The sequence below is a fragment of the Ixodes scapularis genome, unplaced genomic scaffold (assembly GCF_016920785.2).
Source record: "Ixodes scapularis isolate PalLabHiFi unplaced genomic scaffold, ASM1692078v2 PGA_scaffold0__279_contigs__length_252992795, whole genome shotgun sequence".
In the NCBI taxonomy this organism is placed as follows: domain Eukaryota; kingdom Metazoa; phylum Arthropoda; class Arachnida; order Ixodida; family Ixodidae; genus Ixodes; species Ixodes scapularis.
Genome location: NW_024609835.1, coordinates 68,809,153 through 68,822,323, shown reverse-complemented (window position 1 = coordinate 68,822,323; position 13,171 = coordinate 68,809,153). Strand labels below are relative to the sequence as shown.

Sequence of the window (13,171 nt, the reverse complement as noted above, 5' to 3'; positions counted from 1 at the left end):
CGCTCCGGTCTACTCCTCCTGAAGCTTTCCCATGCGCTTCTGCGATTGTGTGCGTATCCGCGAGTTGGCTGTGTCGCTTGGCTAGAGAGGCGGGATTTTTCGGTGAGTCCGAAAAGGCACAAGAGTGTTTTAATAAATCAAATGTTAAATGCGCTTTTCCACGCGATTACAAAAGAGAAACAAATGTACACAAACATATGCCCTCTGCTCCGGCACGTTGCCCTGATAAACAAAATGTTTTGAGTTCTTGTTTTATTTTGTGGTGCCTAATGAGGGTCCCAACCTCTGCACATTGTCGAACCCGCTAGAGTGTTCACTAAATAAGGTCAATTCTTTCTCGCAAAAATAATCTGTATCTTTGCAGATACTATTTAGTTACATTTAAAAAAAACTATTTAGGTTTTCGTTACAGTTACTGCAGAACAATTATCGAGTTAGAGTTAAAAATTACCAAACAAAAGTAATGAATTACAGTATCGCGACACTACCCAAAACTGGTTTTGCAAAAAAAAAAAAAAAAAAGAAGTAAACTCGCGTCCGTTTTTCTGCTCGACCTGCTTTGTTATGCACAGGCGGCGCCGGCTTGGAGTCATCGTACCTTGTCGAGACAGCTTAGCAAAGCAGGACGCTGCTTTGCTACGCTCAAAAATACAAAATTAGATGTACGAATGAGCTTGGTGTAAACAAGTAAATACAACGAATCCATACTCGATGCAGACAAACAAATAGAACGAATGTATGCTCGAAATAAGAAAATGAGATAGAACAAATATAAACGCACCAAAGAACTCAATGTCGAAAAAGAAGAAAAAAAAAAAAAATCTACAGCCAGTGAAAAAAAAAATAATTGAGGAAGATATATATGAAGCAGACACTCAGGTACAGTCCTTTGCAATGTGAAAGACCCACTGGCAGCACGTGGCCGAGGCGGTGGCTGTCGGGGGCGCTGCGAGCGCTACGGGCAATTTCATTCTGCTTCGACGGGAGGACGCTTACTCAAGGCTCAGCACAAACTGATAAGTTACGCTTTAGCTGAGCCCCGAGTGAGCGTCCTCCCTTCGAAGCAGAATGGAATTGCCCGGAGCGCTCGCAGTGCCCCCTCCAGCCGCCGCCTTGGCCACGCGTTCCCATTGGGTGTTTAATATTGCAGGGAACTGTACAAAGCAGGCCAAAAACAACAGTCAAGAGCAAGGATTAAAAAAAAAAAAACATAATATTCGCAATAAATTTCTTTTACAATATTAAGGAACAAAGAAGTGGCACCATTTCTTTATGTCACGGCCATGTGAAATCACGTGGCCGTGAAGTAAAGCTTGCCTTTCCACCAGAAACGGAAGTTCTCCCAGCCGAGCAAGGGAGCCCGCTTAGGACACGAGCACGGCGCCACTCGGACGCATGCGCTCGTCAACAATCGAACCGTCGACGAATATTTCAATAGACTTCCATAAATACCTGCGAGCAACACTGTGCGCGTTGCACACTGGGAACTAGTTGGCCAGGGAGGAGAGAGGCATGGTTTAGGTTTCGATCGATACGTGAAGAAGAGATCCTACACAGAGCGTGGATAATAAACAACCGTTATTTCATATTTTCTGGTCCAGAGAGCATCGTCTTGGGCCTCTAAACTAACCTAAATGGCCAGACTTCGAAGCTTCACCACAAGGCCGAACCATACGTAAATCTTGTCTTGACAATCTTGGCGTTTCGAGGTATGCGAACGAGCCGGTGCTGAGAATCTCGACGCTGCAAAGCTCAGGGACCTTGCTTGTGTACGAGTCAACACGCTGTAACAACCAATAAGTTCGCGTAAACCGAGCTCGCAACTTTACATTAGTGTTGCTGGTCAGCAAGTTTGTAACTTGTTTTATGCGTCCATTGACGAAACTACCTTTTTTTCAATTACTGTTTTTTCTTATACGCCCGAGTGCGCGAGGTAAAACTTGGAGATGCCGTTGAAAAGCAAAAATGGAACACTCCTTATCCCTTTATAGCTTTACTTACCCGAAGTACTGCACAAGCTGGATGTCCCTACATGCTTGGATTTTACTAACTCAATATCGCATGAAGTTATCATTCACACGTACAAGCCGTTTTTAAGAAAGCAACAGTCCAGCACTTGCGTGAAAAAATGTCGCACAGTTCGGCGGACAGCACGTATACGCCGTGAACCCCTATGCGGTGCGCCAAATGAATTAAAGAATTTAAAGCGTATTTGGCGGTTGCTAATGGCCATAAGATTTGTCATATGTTTGCTTTCTTCCTGACTAAGCCGAGATAATTTCAGAACCACCGTTCAGACACAGATCGTGGGCGTCGGTAAAGGCTCATCCAAAAAGGCTTCGCGAGGAGTAGGGGACGCTTGTTAGGGACACTGTCGTTGCTAGCCGATCTCGGCGTTTGCGAAAACTTACCTCGAATCGGGATAAAATTTGAGTGAGAGATACATGGTGACACGAGGAGGACTTCATAGTAACTTTTGCGCAGTATAGCAAGTGCGAATTTATTGCGTTTTTTTTTTTTTTTAAACTTCACGCGCCAACATTGGGCTCAACTGTGAGACACGAGATACGGTGTGAGAATGCGGCTTGTTTTTTGCTCAATGAAGTAATTGAAGCGAACGTTTGGCAAACAAAATACGTGCAAGGCTCAAAGTGACCAAATTTCAATTGTGGTTCACCGGTACCCCACAGGGTTATTGAAAGTGGGCTCAAAGATACAATCATGGTGCACACGCAGGCACAATATCCGGCATGTCTGGAACCAAGAAAAATGCTCCGGTCTCCTCTGGGCCGAATTATCGAGATGCCGCGTGACCTTTTCGAGACAGTCTCACTCTCACTCGATGTTACGCCGCCAAATAGCCGCCCGCTTTTTGGCTGTCTCGACGCTCGTTCTTTATTTTGTTTGGCACATGTTCGCCCCATGAAACTTTCAGTTTGAAACTGGATTTTCGCCGCTCCTGCTCCTGTCATTCGTGACAATATTTGAGCCGTACAAGCTGCTTTCTCCGCAAGAGCTTTCGCGCAGTCTCATGCTTTTAGGGCTTGAACGTCGGACCCTTTGATTGACGTTGATGACAGAAAAACAGAGATTTTAGCCAGCTGGACGTTAGTCCTAGCCGGGTACTTTCATTGTACCCACTGCACTCCTTATACTTTCCGATGTGGGAAAACTGAATATAGTCTTACTTTTCACTGCACCCCACAAGTTGAGTTTCACGGCTTATATACTGTAAAACCCTTTATTTTCGCGGCCCCCATTTTTCGCGAATCGGTCACAGACGGCATAATCGCGACCACCAAATTTCGCGAATTCCAGACGCCTGCATTGAAAATCTTAAGGACAGAAATTTTCGCGCGCCCTTGAATTTCGCGAATTCTTCAATTCGTGAAATTCGCGAAAATTGAGGGCTCGCGAATATTAACGGTTTTACAGTATGTTAAACAATAACCTGCTTGAAATGCGCATTCAAACCTGTACGTGCCATTTTCAGGTGCTGTCTCAAGGTTCCCCAGTCCAAGCCCAACACCGCACCAAAAACGACTGCGACAGGAATTCCTTAAGTGTCGCCGTCCTAATTCTTGTCGTTGTCATGGTCGTAGCGTCTGCCATCTTCAGTTTAACGAAACCACAGCGCGGAGGACAACATAACAGAATAAATCTATGCAAGGATGACATATGCCTTCATCCAATCTGGTTGACATCGAATCTCAACCAAAGCGTGGATCCATGTGACGATTTCAGCGGCTACGTCTGTTCAGCCTGGAAACCGACTCTTCAGGATATAGCCCGGACTATCGGTCATTTCCCAAAGTATAAATGGATGAAAAATAAGGCCAAATATCTATCGGGCAAATCCTTTTCCACTGAATGGATGAAGTATGTCGCACAAGTCTATAAGTCCTGCATCGACCGAACGGGCGAAAACCAAAGCGAGACCTTAGCCGAGTTTACGTCGTTTCTCAACAAGCGAGTTCTTCGGAGGCCGGACGACCTCAACGAAGTGAGTCCATTGGATGTGGCGCTAGATCTTTCCATTCGTTGGCAGATTCCCTTCTGGTTCGATGTGCAACTCTTAACAGAGACGTCGTCCAAACGGCGAAGAATTTATTTCTCGCCCAGCAGAGACACCTTTTGGAAATCAACGTACAGTGAATTTACCGACGAATGGAAGTACCGAAAGCTTTTGGAAGATTTCCGCCGTATCTTTCTCTACCACAACGTAGCGAACGCAAACTACTCCGAGGCAAATTTCAGAGTGGCCGCTGATATAATAGGGTCTATTTACAACACGTCGTTCCGCAAGCAAAAAAGGCCTGCAATCCTTTCGTTCCATGATTTGGAGGGCCTTCTCCCCGCCGGCAAGGGAAACAACTGGACGGGCCTCCTCAACAAGAACTTCAGACCGACTCCACCATTCAGCGGCCGCGACATAATCCTAGTGAGCGACACCGAAATTCTGGAAGTTTTAAAACGACTTTTGCGCACCCATGGTTGGGCACACGTCTTGAACCAACTCGCCTGGTGGTTCGTCCAGGCCTACGCCGTCGTAGCTTCGGACGACGCCTTCGTCGTAAAGTACGGAGGAAAAGCGAGTGCGAACGCTATGAAGCCACTGTTTTGCGAAATTGAGGTGGAAGAAGCCTACACTCTTCCTCTACTCGTCGATCACGTCTCATCAAACTATAATTCCAGCGATCGGACCGCCATCAATGTTCTCTTGGAAAGTGTGATCATGGCGGCTATCACAAAAATAGGCGAGTGTGACTGGATGGACAACAGAAGCAGGAAGGCTGCAGTCGATAAGCTAAGAGAAATTTTCATAAATCTCTGGCCTCGAGAGGACATCTATGCCGAATTTTTTCCTCCCTCTGCAGAGCGACAAAAGCAGAAATCCTACGTGAGGTACTGGATTCGTGATCACGAGCTGAGCGCATCGGAGATAGGAGCAGCAATTTATTACGAGAAGAATCGCATGGCGCACAATTTCAGAGACGAAACGTTCGAGTACGACTACCTTCTCAACAACGTGTCGCTGCCGATGCTGGCCCTTGAAGACCCGTTCTACGACCGTCGAGGTAGCGCAGCGTTTAATTACGGAGCTCTGGGCTCCGTTTTCGCCCGAAAAGTGGTGATGTCCTTCGACCCGCAGGGCATCAACCACCTTCCCAACGGTACTTTGCACTCGTGGCTGTCCAAGGACTCCAAGGCCACGTTCATGCAAAAAGCGACATGCGGCGTAGAAGATTTTCAGCCGAATATTTTTCCAGAAATTCCGGGACTGGAGGTGACCTTCCGAGCGTTTCAGGACGCGAGTCGAAGCTCTCAAAGGTCGTCCGAGGACCACCCGAGCGTAGAGGACAAGAAGATGTTCTTCCTCGCATTTTGCCACGTTATGTGCATTCTCGATGCGAAAGGAATTGGGGAGAGATGCAACGTGGTATTGAAACATTTTAGACCGTTCGCGGAAACCTTTGAGTGCCCGCTGGGTTCCTCGATGAACCCGACCCATAAATGCAGGTTTTTTTGAGGGTGACCAATTAGGAGCTCGGACCTCTCCCTCTCCTAAAATATATTGGAAAAAAATCAAAAATATTCTCTGAGTTTTTTTTTTTTTTTTTTGTTTTATGTAATTACATTCAAAATACATACTAAGTTGTGTCATTTAATTTTGATTGCACTTACGTTCCAGGTTAACACTATAAACCCACGTGAATAAAACATATGAAACATTCTTTGCAAAGAAGGTTGTGTGGTTTCCTTTTTTTTATACAATAGGAGTAGCACGGAGTGATGTAGCATCAATTAATCCTTCCTGCGGTTGCTACCAACATCAGCATTAGTACAGGCTATTGCCACTAGTACAGGCGACCGTCCACCATTTTCGGTGGTACTTACGTCGCGGTAATGGGGAGGAGCCCAGCGTTTCAATTACAACACGCCGTAATTTTGTTCTCAATTTAACTGCGTCCTCACTTGTCAAAGATTCGTAGAAGTTTATCGAACACATCAAGGCGCTTTCTCGGCACTAGCTCCGAAAATGAACCCCGTTGTAAGATATACATGTATATATTTCTTTAGTTGAGGGGGGTCAGCGCGGTGAACGCTGCATGCCACGCTATCGACCAGATAGTTCTCTTGGCGCGCGCCCGAGTATAGCTTTAAAGCGCTGAATATCCTGACTTATCCAAGCACCGCCATCGTTTTATCGTGCCAGGGGCGCTCCTGTTGGATGCCGGAGACGTGTTGTCGTGTTTGGCTAATGGCGCGTCCCATATCCAAACGCGCACGCTCCTGTTGGTCTGCTTTAGCTGCCGGTGAAGCACCGCCGTTTGCGAGAACGCTCCTATTAGTCTACTGTACATGACGGTGCCGCGCCGCCACGACAAACTAGATTGGCGTCGATGCTCCGCTATTTTTGGCTTAAGTGCGTCCCAGAACGCACCAATGTGGCTGGTACTTAATTGTTCATAAAATCCATCCGGCGCTTTAAGCAGCCTTAGATTAACTGTATAGGCTCTGCTTGCAGAGTCGGAGTATGGTGTTCTCTTTCTTTTCGCCGCCAACTTCGTATTAGCGGAGAAGCGGTCATGTGCACCGAGCTAGATCCGAAATTCGTGAGGGAAAGCGACCGTGCAGGCGCCGAGTTTTGGGCGGATTATGTTTCTCTCTTTGCGTGTGCGAAGTATACATCCTCCACTAAACCAAAACGAGCTGAAAGGTTCCATGACCATTCAACATTATGTGTAGCCACTGGGTAAAGTATAATCACGTTTTACAGCGCGAGCGATGTTTTAAAACATGTTCTTTAGAGTCTGGGAAGACGACACGAAGGACGATCACGTAGCTCGCGCATCCAAGACTCTTGCAGAAGTGACGCTTGCTTCTCGTAGTGCGACCTTGGATCCAACATGGCCGCCCTGGAAGCATTATAGACCCTTTCAGAAATTCAGTGCCATCTGGTGGTTCGTAAAGCAGTTTAGGTTTTGCCCTATCAATGGCGGAAATGAGCTTGTATCGGCACCGTCACTTTCGCAAGTCGACGGCACGCGAGGAATTGTTCAGTGTGAGTTCTTTCTCGGTCACTTTCAGGTCGATGGTGACCAAGAACGTGCATTCAGAACAAAGCTCCAACCCACTGAGATGCCTCGAGAAAATTCTATACACCAAAGTGCTTTAAAGCCGATTGTGTGCCACGACAGATTGACTGAATCTGAGCAATTAGAAATAAACGCTTACGTAGCTCTTGTGTTCCAGCCCTACTTCGCTTCGTACTGACCCCCGAACGTACAGTCCTCGCAATATCCGCTTAGGAGCATCTTCAACGTCTTCCTTTATCAGTCACTAGAAGGCCGCCATTCGTATGGCACAGATGCCGTTCCACAGATGATGATAGTGATCAAAGTGGCCAGACTGAATTTCGGAAAGGGTCTATTGCGGTATTCTACTCCGCACGGTGAAGTATAGACCTTTCCCGCATAACCTCAAGCCAGCCAGTAACTGACGTACCCTCGATCTGGTGCATTTTTGGATTACCCGCTGACACAGGGTGTGCAACCACCAAGGGTATGGACGAAAAGGCTTAAAAACGGACGTCGTGCATGAGTTAGTTCCGAGTGCTCCTTTTTACCGTGCTGCAATTTCCAAAAATCTACGGTTGTCTGGAAACCATTGCGTGGTCGATGGATAAATAATTTTAAAAAGCATAAGAACAATAGCAGCAAGTGTGCCTTGAGCACAAGAAGCTGCAGCGCGAGTGTGGCTGCAATGTTATCGTGCTTCGCATTTTCCCCAAGAATCCTTATTTATAAAGTCTGTCGATTGCGAGCTTGAATCGCGAGAGATTCGTATCAGACTCAACGTCACGTTTAAGCTCACGACCTCTTCGTCTACGACAAGAGGACCGATTTTAATTCGCTGTGCAGGTGGTCCAATTAGGTTATCACTGCAAGCCCCATGGTATGTGAAAGGTATGAAAAAGTCTACATGCCACCACTCAAGATGGAGCTATCAGATGTCGAGAGCTTACCTGCATAGACTACATTAAACTGCTCATATATTCTTCGCTGTGGAAACTCAATCAAAACACCCCACCGTCTTCGTCCTCGTTCTCTCGAGGAGGCAAGGTGATGGCTAGTGATGGCCTGTGAGTAGCCAGCTGGATTCAACCGGACAAGCTCCAACCAAGTTATTGCAGCTCACCATAGCCAAGTCTAGTCAAGTTCCCCCCATACCCACACCTAGAGCCACTAAATAAGCTGCGCTTAGAGTATCGGCACTCCGTTCCCTGACATTGTTGTGGGCGCCGCCATTTTGGCTCGTATGCAGAGCAGACGCAACTGCCGATCGTCATGATTCAAAAGTGCGACTTCCTGATCATTAGATTCGGTGTTAGAGAGCTCATGTAATATTGCTTTGCTCTGTCGCGAACGGTTTAAACATTTGTGGAGGGCGGAAAAACATTTCCTGTGATTTCAGATAAACCTCCAGATAACTGGCAACCATGATTTTAAGCCACAATATGGTCAAGTGTCGTTACTCTGAAGCGTAGCTTATTTAGTGGCACTACCCACACCGTTGCCTACCCAGATAGCTGTGCTGCCAGAACTAGCCGGTATTTCTTTTTCTAAGCCGCTAGACGGCGGCGTCGGCGCCGCAATTCTCAAGATGGCGGCGCCGTTAAAGAAAAGGTCTATATACAGTTACTCTGGCTACACGGCTCTGGCTATACCCAGAGAATGTGGTGTTACTGCAATCTAGTTGAGTTTGGACTTGCTAGGGTTAGCCGTATCGCGTTGGCATCAGTCTGTGCCGTGTGTGTTTTTCTTCCTTTTTTGTTTTGGACTCGTTCGATCTGGGATCACCATGTAACGCGCTACTACGAAGCACCGTCTTTTACGGTGGTTGTTATGGATATAAAAGTACAGTTTTTCTATGACATCCAGTCGTTCGCTATCTGAGGAGTGGTCGCTCTAAGGCGCGCCATGGAATCAGAATAGTAAAAGACGGTGAACGCCAAGTGAGCGCGTCGGAACGTTAGGCCTCGCCACCTTGGTTCAGCTCGAACTCGAACGCGGGACGCCGCCACGCAAGCTTGGACGAGATGGACCCTTCGGACGGGGACTCGGCGGCTGGTCACGTGAGTGAGAACGCCATAAAGGATCAACCGCCACAAGACTCGAGACCGCGAAGAAAAAAAACGTTGTCGCAGAAGGCCTTGCTTAACTACGAAGCGAACCGGGACGAGCAACGTCAAAAGCTCGACTGCGTCTGGGAGCGCATCGCAAACGATCTTCGGGAAGTTGAACAGGCTACAAACGCCGAAACGCAGCAAGCGGTGACGGGCCGTATCCGAAAAGAGTACGGTCGTTACCAAGCGCTGTCGGAACGCTACGTGGCCTACTTGTCGGGGATCAACGCGGAACAAAGCCAGCTAGAGCTAGCCCTTCAGAAGACAACGGATCGCGACAGAGCTCGCGCGGTTCAGAAAGCCTTGATGGACACCGGAAAGACGCCCGACCGCGCCACGAAGTATCGGGACTCGGAACACGCTAACTCGGAGCACTCGTCGAAGTCTGCCGGGCCACGACTTCACGGCTCGAGACGTTCTGGAGGATCGACGCGTTCGGAACACTCGATTGCGACCACGACAAGCACGGCTGCAACGAGGGCACGCGCCGAGGCTGCAGCGGCGCGCACTCGTGCTTCTTTCACCAGAAAGGAAGTGGCCATGAAACTCGAAAGAGCAAGGCTCGAAGAAAAGAAGAAGAGTGCGGCTGCGGCTAACGAGCGCAGAAAAGCAGAACTAGACGCTGAGTTACAGATCCTACAGCTGGAAAGGGAAGCGGCTGCTATGGAAGTTCAAGCAGAAATCCTGCAAGCGGCTGCAGAACAGCACGGCGGGGAGCATCGCTCTGACCGAACCATCTCAGATGTATCAGAAGTCCGTGCTCAGCGCACTGTAGACTATGTGCACAACCAGGCTGCCGTCCACGATGGCTCAAACGAACTGCCTGCTCAGCAGGTTGCTCCAGAATTGAGTGGTGTGCTGAAATACCTGGTCCGTCGAGATTTGGTCAGCACAGGACTCGTCAAGTTTGATGATCACCCCGAGAATTACAGAGTATGGAAAGCCACATTCAAAAGTATGGTGCAAACTCTGGAAGTTACGGCAAATGAAGAGTTAGATCTTCTCGTGAACTGGCTGGGCCGTGAGTCTTCGGTCTATGCAAAGAGGCTGCGTTCAGTACATGTCGACAACCCCGCGGCGGGGTTGGAGATAGTCTGGGAAAGACTGGAGGACTGCTACGGGCGACCCGAAGTAATAGAAGATGCGCTCTTCAAGAGGATCGGAAGCTTTCCTAAATTCTCCGACAAAGACACTCACAAACTACGGGAACTGGGAGATCTGCTTCTGGAACTGGAAGCCGCAAAAGCTGATCCCCACTTGACAGGACTCAGCTATTTGGATACGGCAAGAGGGGTGAACCCCATCGCGGAGAAGTTGCCACACCGTCTCCAAGAGATGTGGATCTCGAAAGGCTCAAGGTACAAAGAAGATTATCACGTCTCTTTTCCCCCTTTCTCGTTCTTCTCGAAGTTTGTCCGAGACCAGGCCAGGATGCGGAACGACCCGAGCTTTGCTTTTGGCACAACGGGAAGCACCTTTCCGAGGTTCCCAAAGAATGAGAAGGTCACGGCAAGAGAAGGCTTCAGAAACACGCCCGTTTCAGTCCATGCGACCGACGTTACTCCAGGAGCTGTCGACCATTATTCGCCAGCCACAGCCGAGAGGATGGAGGACCCTAACAGACAGTGCCCGCTTCACAAGAAACCTCACCCTCTACGAAAGTGCCGTGTGTTCAGAGAGAAACCACTGCAAGAACGCCAGTCTCTGCTGAAACAATTTGGGATCTGCTTCAGGTGTTGCTCCTCTACAAACCACCTCGCAAGGGACTGTAAAGTTGTGATCAGGTGTGACGACTGTGACAGCACTGAACATACCAGAGTGCTTCACCCGGACAGTTCCAAACCTTTGTCTTCGAGCCTCGGACAGGATCCCGAAGACGACACCATTCATCACGGACTATCACCTGACGTATCTTCCAAGTGCACCGAGGTGTGTGGGGAAGGTTACGGTGGAAGGACCTGTTCCAAGATTTGTTTGGTGAGTGTGTGTCACTCAAGCACACCTCAAAAGGCTGTGAGAATGTATGCCATCTTGGACGACCAAAGCAATAGGTCACTGGCAAGGACAGAATTCTTCAACCTCTTTGATATCCAGGGAGAGAGTTCGCCATATACCCTCAAGACATGTGCTGGAACAGCAGAAACGACAGGAAGGAGAGCCTCTGGGTTTCTGGTTGCAAATATTGATGGCAGCGTGAAACTATCTCTCCCAACCCTAATTGAATGCAATCAGATGATCAACAACAGGAACGAGATTCCGACACCAGACGCTGCACGTCATCACCCACATCTAAAGGCTATAGAGAGCCTCATACCGCCATTGGATACGGAAGCTCAGATTCTGCTTCTACTGGGAAGAGACATCCTGAGAGTCCACAAGGTGCGTCAGCAGCGCAATGGGCCTCCTGATGCGCCCTTCGCTCAACGACTAGACCTAGGATGGGTGATCATAGGAGACGTCTGCGTAGGTCGCACACGCAAGCCGGACTGTGTCACCAACTTCAAGACAAATGTGCTCGAAAATGGACGACCCTCCCTTTTTGAACCATGCCGCAACCATTTTCTCGTCAAGGAGAAATTCACTGGTCCCGTCAATCCAACCCAGCATGTACCACCTACCCAAGGTGTACCCATCAAAGACTACTCCGTCGAAGAAACGACAGACACGTTGTTCCAGACGACAAAGGACGATGACCAACCAGCTCCATCGGTGGAGGACAGAAAATTCCTAAACATCATGGACAATGAAGTCTTCAAAGATGAGTCATGCAGTTGGGTAGCCCTAGGGTGCCTCAATGTCCTTCTGTTAAGGGTGATGCCACCCTTTGTACTACCCGATGCCGACAGCACGCGCTCACGGATAAAATACAAAGAAATCGACGAAAACAAAATGTCGCCGTAGCACAGTCAGCGCCACGAGCGCGTGCAGGGACACGCTCCTTCACGCGCTTCTGAACAAAAAATAAAAATAAAAGTGTGGGACAAAATGGCGAGATGTCTCCACCCTAAGCAAAGCGCACATGAAGGCACCCTAGGTAGCCCCTCTTCCTTTCCGCGTGCCAAGACCTCGGCTTCCTAATAATAAGGAGCTTGCACAGTCTCGTTTTGCATGACTGCGACGCACACTGCAGAAGCGACCAGAGATGAAGGAGCATTTTGCGACATTCATGAACAAGATGTTCAGGAATGGCCACGCAGAAGAAGCCCCACCGCTAGGAGAAGAAGAGGAATGCTGGTATCTTCCAATCTTTGGTGTGTATCACCCACGCAAACCAGGCGAAACCAGGGTCGTGTTCGACTCAAGTGCTCAGTTCAGGGGAACTTCTCTGAACAATGTTCTTCTCACAGGACCAGACTTGACCAACAGCCTGCTGGGCGTCCTGATTCGTTTTAGGAAAGACCTCTTCGCTGTCACAGTGGACATTCAGCAGATGTTCTACTGCTTCCTGGTACGAGAAGACCACCGAAACTACCTGAGGTTCTTGTGGTTTCGCAACAATGACATCCACAACAAAGTGGTGGAATATCGGATGAGAGTGCATGTCTTTGGTAACAGTCCATCACCAGCAGTGGCTACATATGGACTCCGGAAGACAGCACAGGAAGGAGAGGAAGAATTCGGCAAAGACACCAGGGAGTTCGTCGAAAAGGACTTCTACGTAGACGACGGGTTGAAGTCTCTCCCTACGGCAGATGGTGTCATCGACCTGCTGAAACGCACGCAACAAATGTTGGCAGTTTGTAACCTAAGGCTTCACAAGATGGTATCAAACAGCAGTAGAGTGATGGAAGCTTTCCCCAAGGAGGACCACACAAAAGATCTAAGGGAACTCGACCTGAGTCACGACATTCCACCGATCCAACGCAGTCTTGGAATTTGCTGGGACGTAAAGAAGGACGTCTTCACCTTCAGCGTTCCAGTTCAGGACACACCATTCACCCGGCGTGGTGTCTTGTCAATGGTGAACAGCGTGTACGACCC

General features: G+C 48.6%; 1 protein-coding gene across 1 annotated transcript; it reads left to right on the top strand.

Moving 5' to 3' along the window:
- Positions 1–3,436: 3,436 nt before the first annotated feature.
- Positions 3,437–5,530, top strand: LOC8034496 (endothelin-converting enzyme 1-like). The gene has a single exon (XM_029977107.2). The coding sequence runs from the start codon at positions 3,437–3,439 to the stop codon at positions 5,528–5,530; it is 2,094 nt and encodes a 697-aa protein (XP_029832967.2).
- The last annotated feature ends 7,641 nt before the right edge of the window (positions 5,531–13,171 follow it).

Coding starts and splice junctions, on each gene's coding strand:
- LOC8034496 (XM_029977107.2), top strand. CDS start 3,437: ATGTTAAACAATAACCTGCTTGAAATGCGCATTCAAACCTGTACGTGC.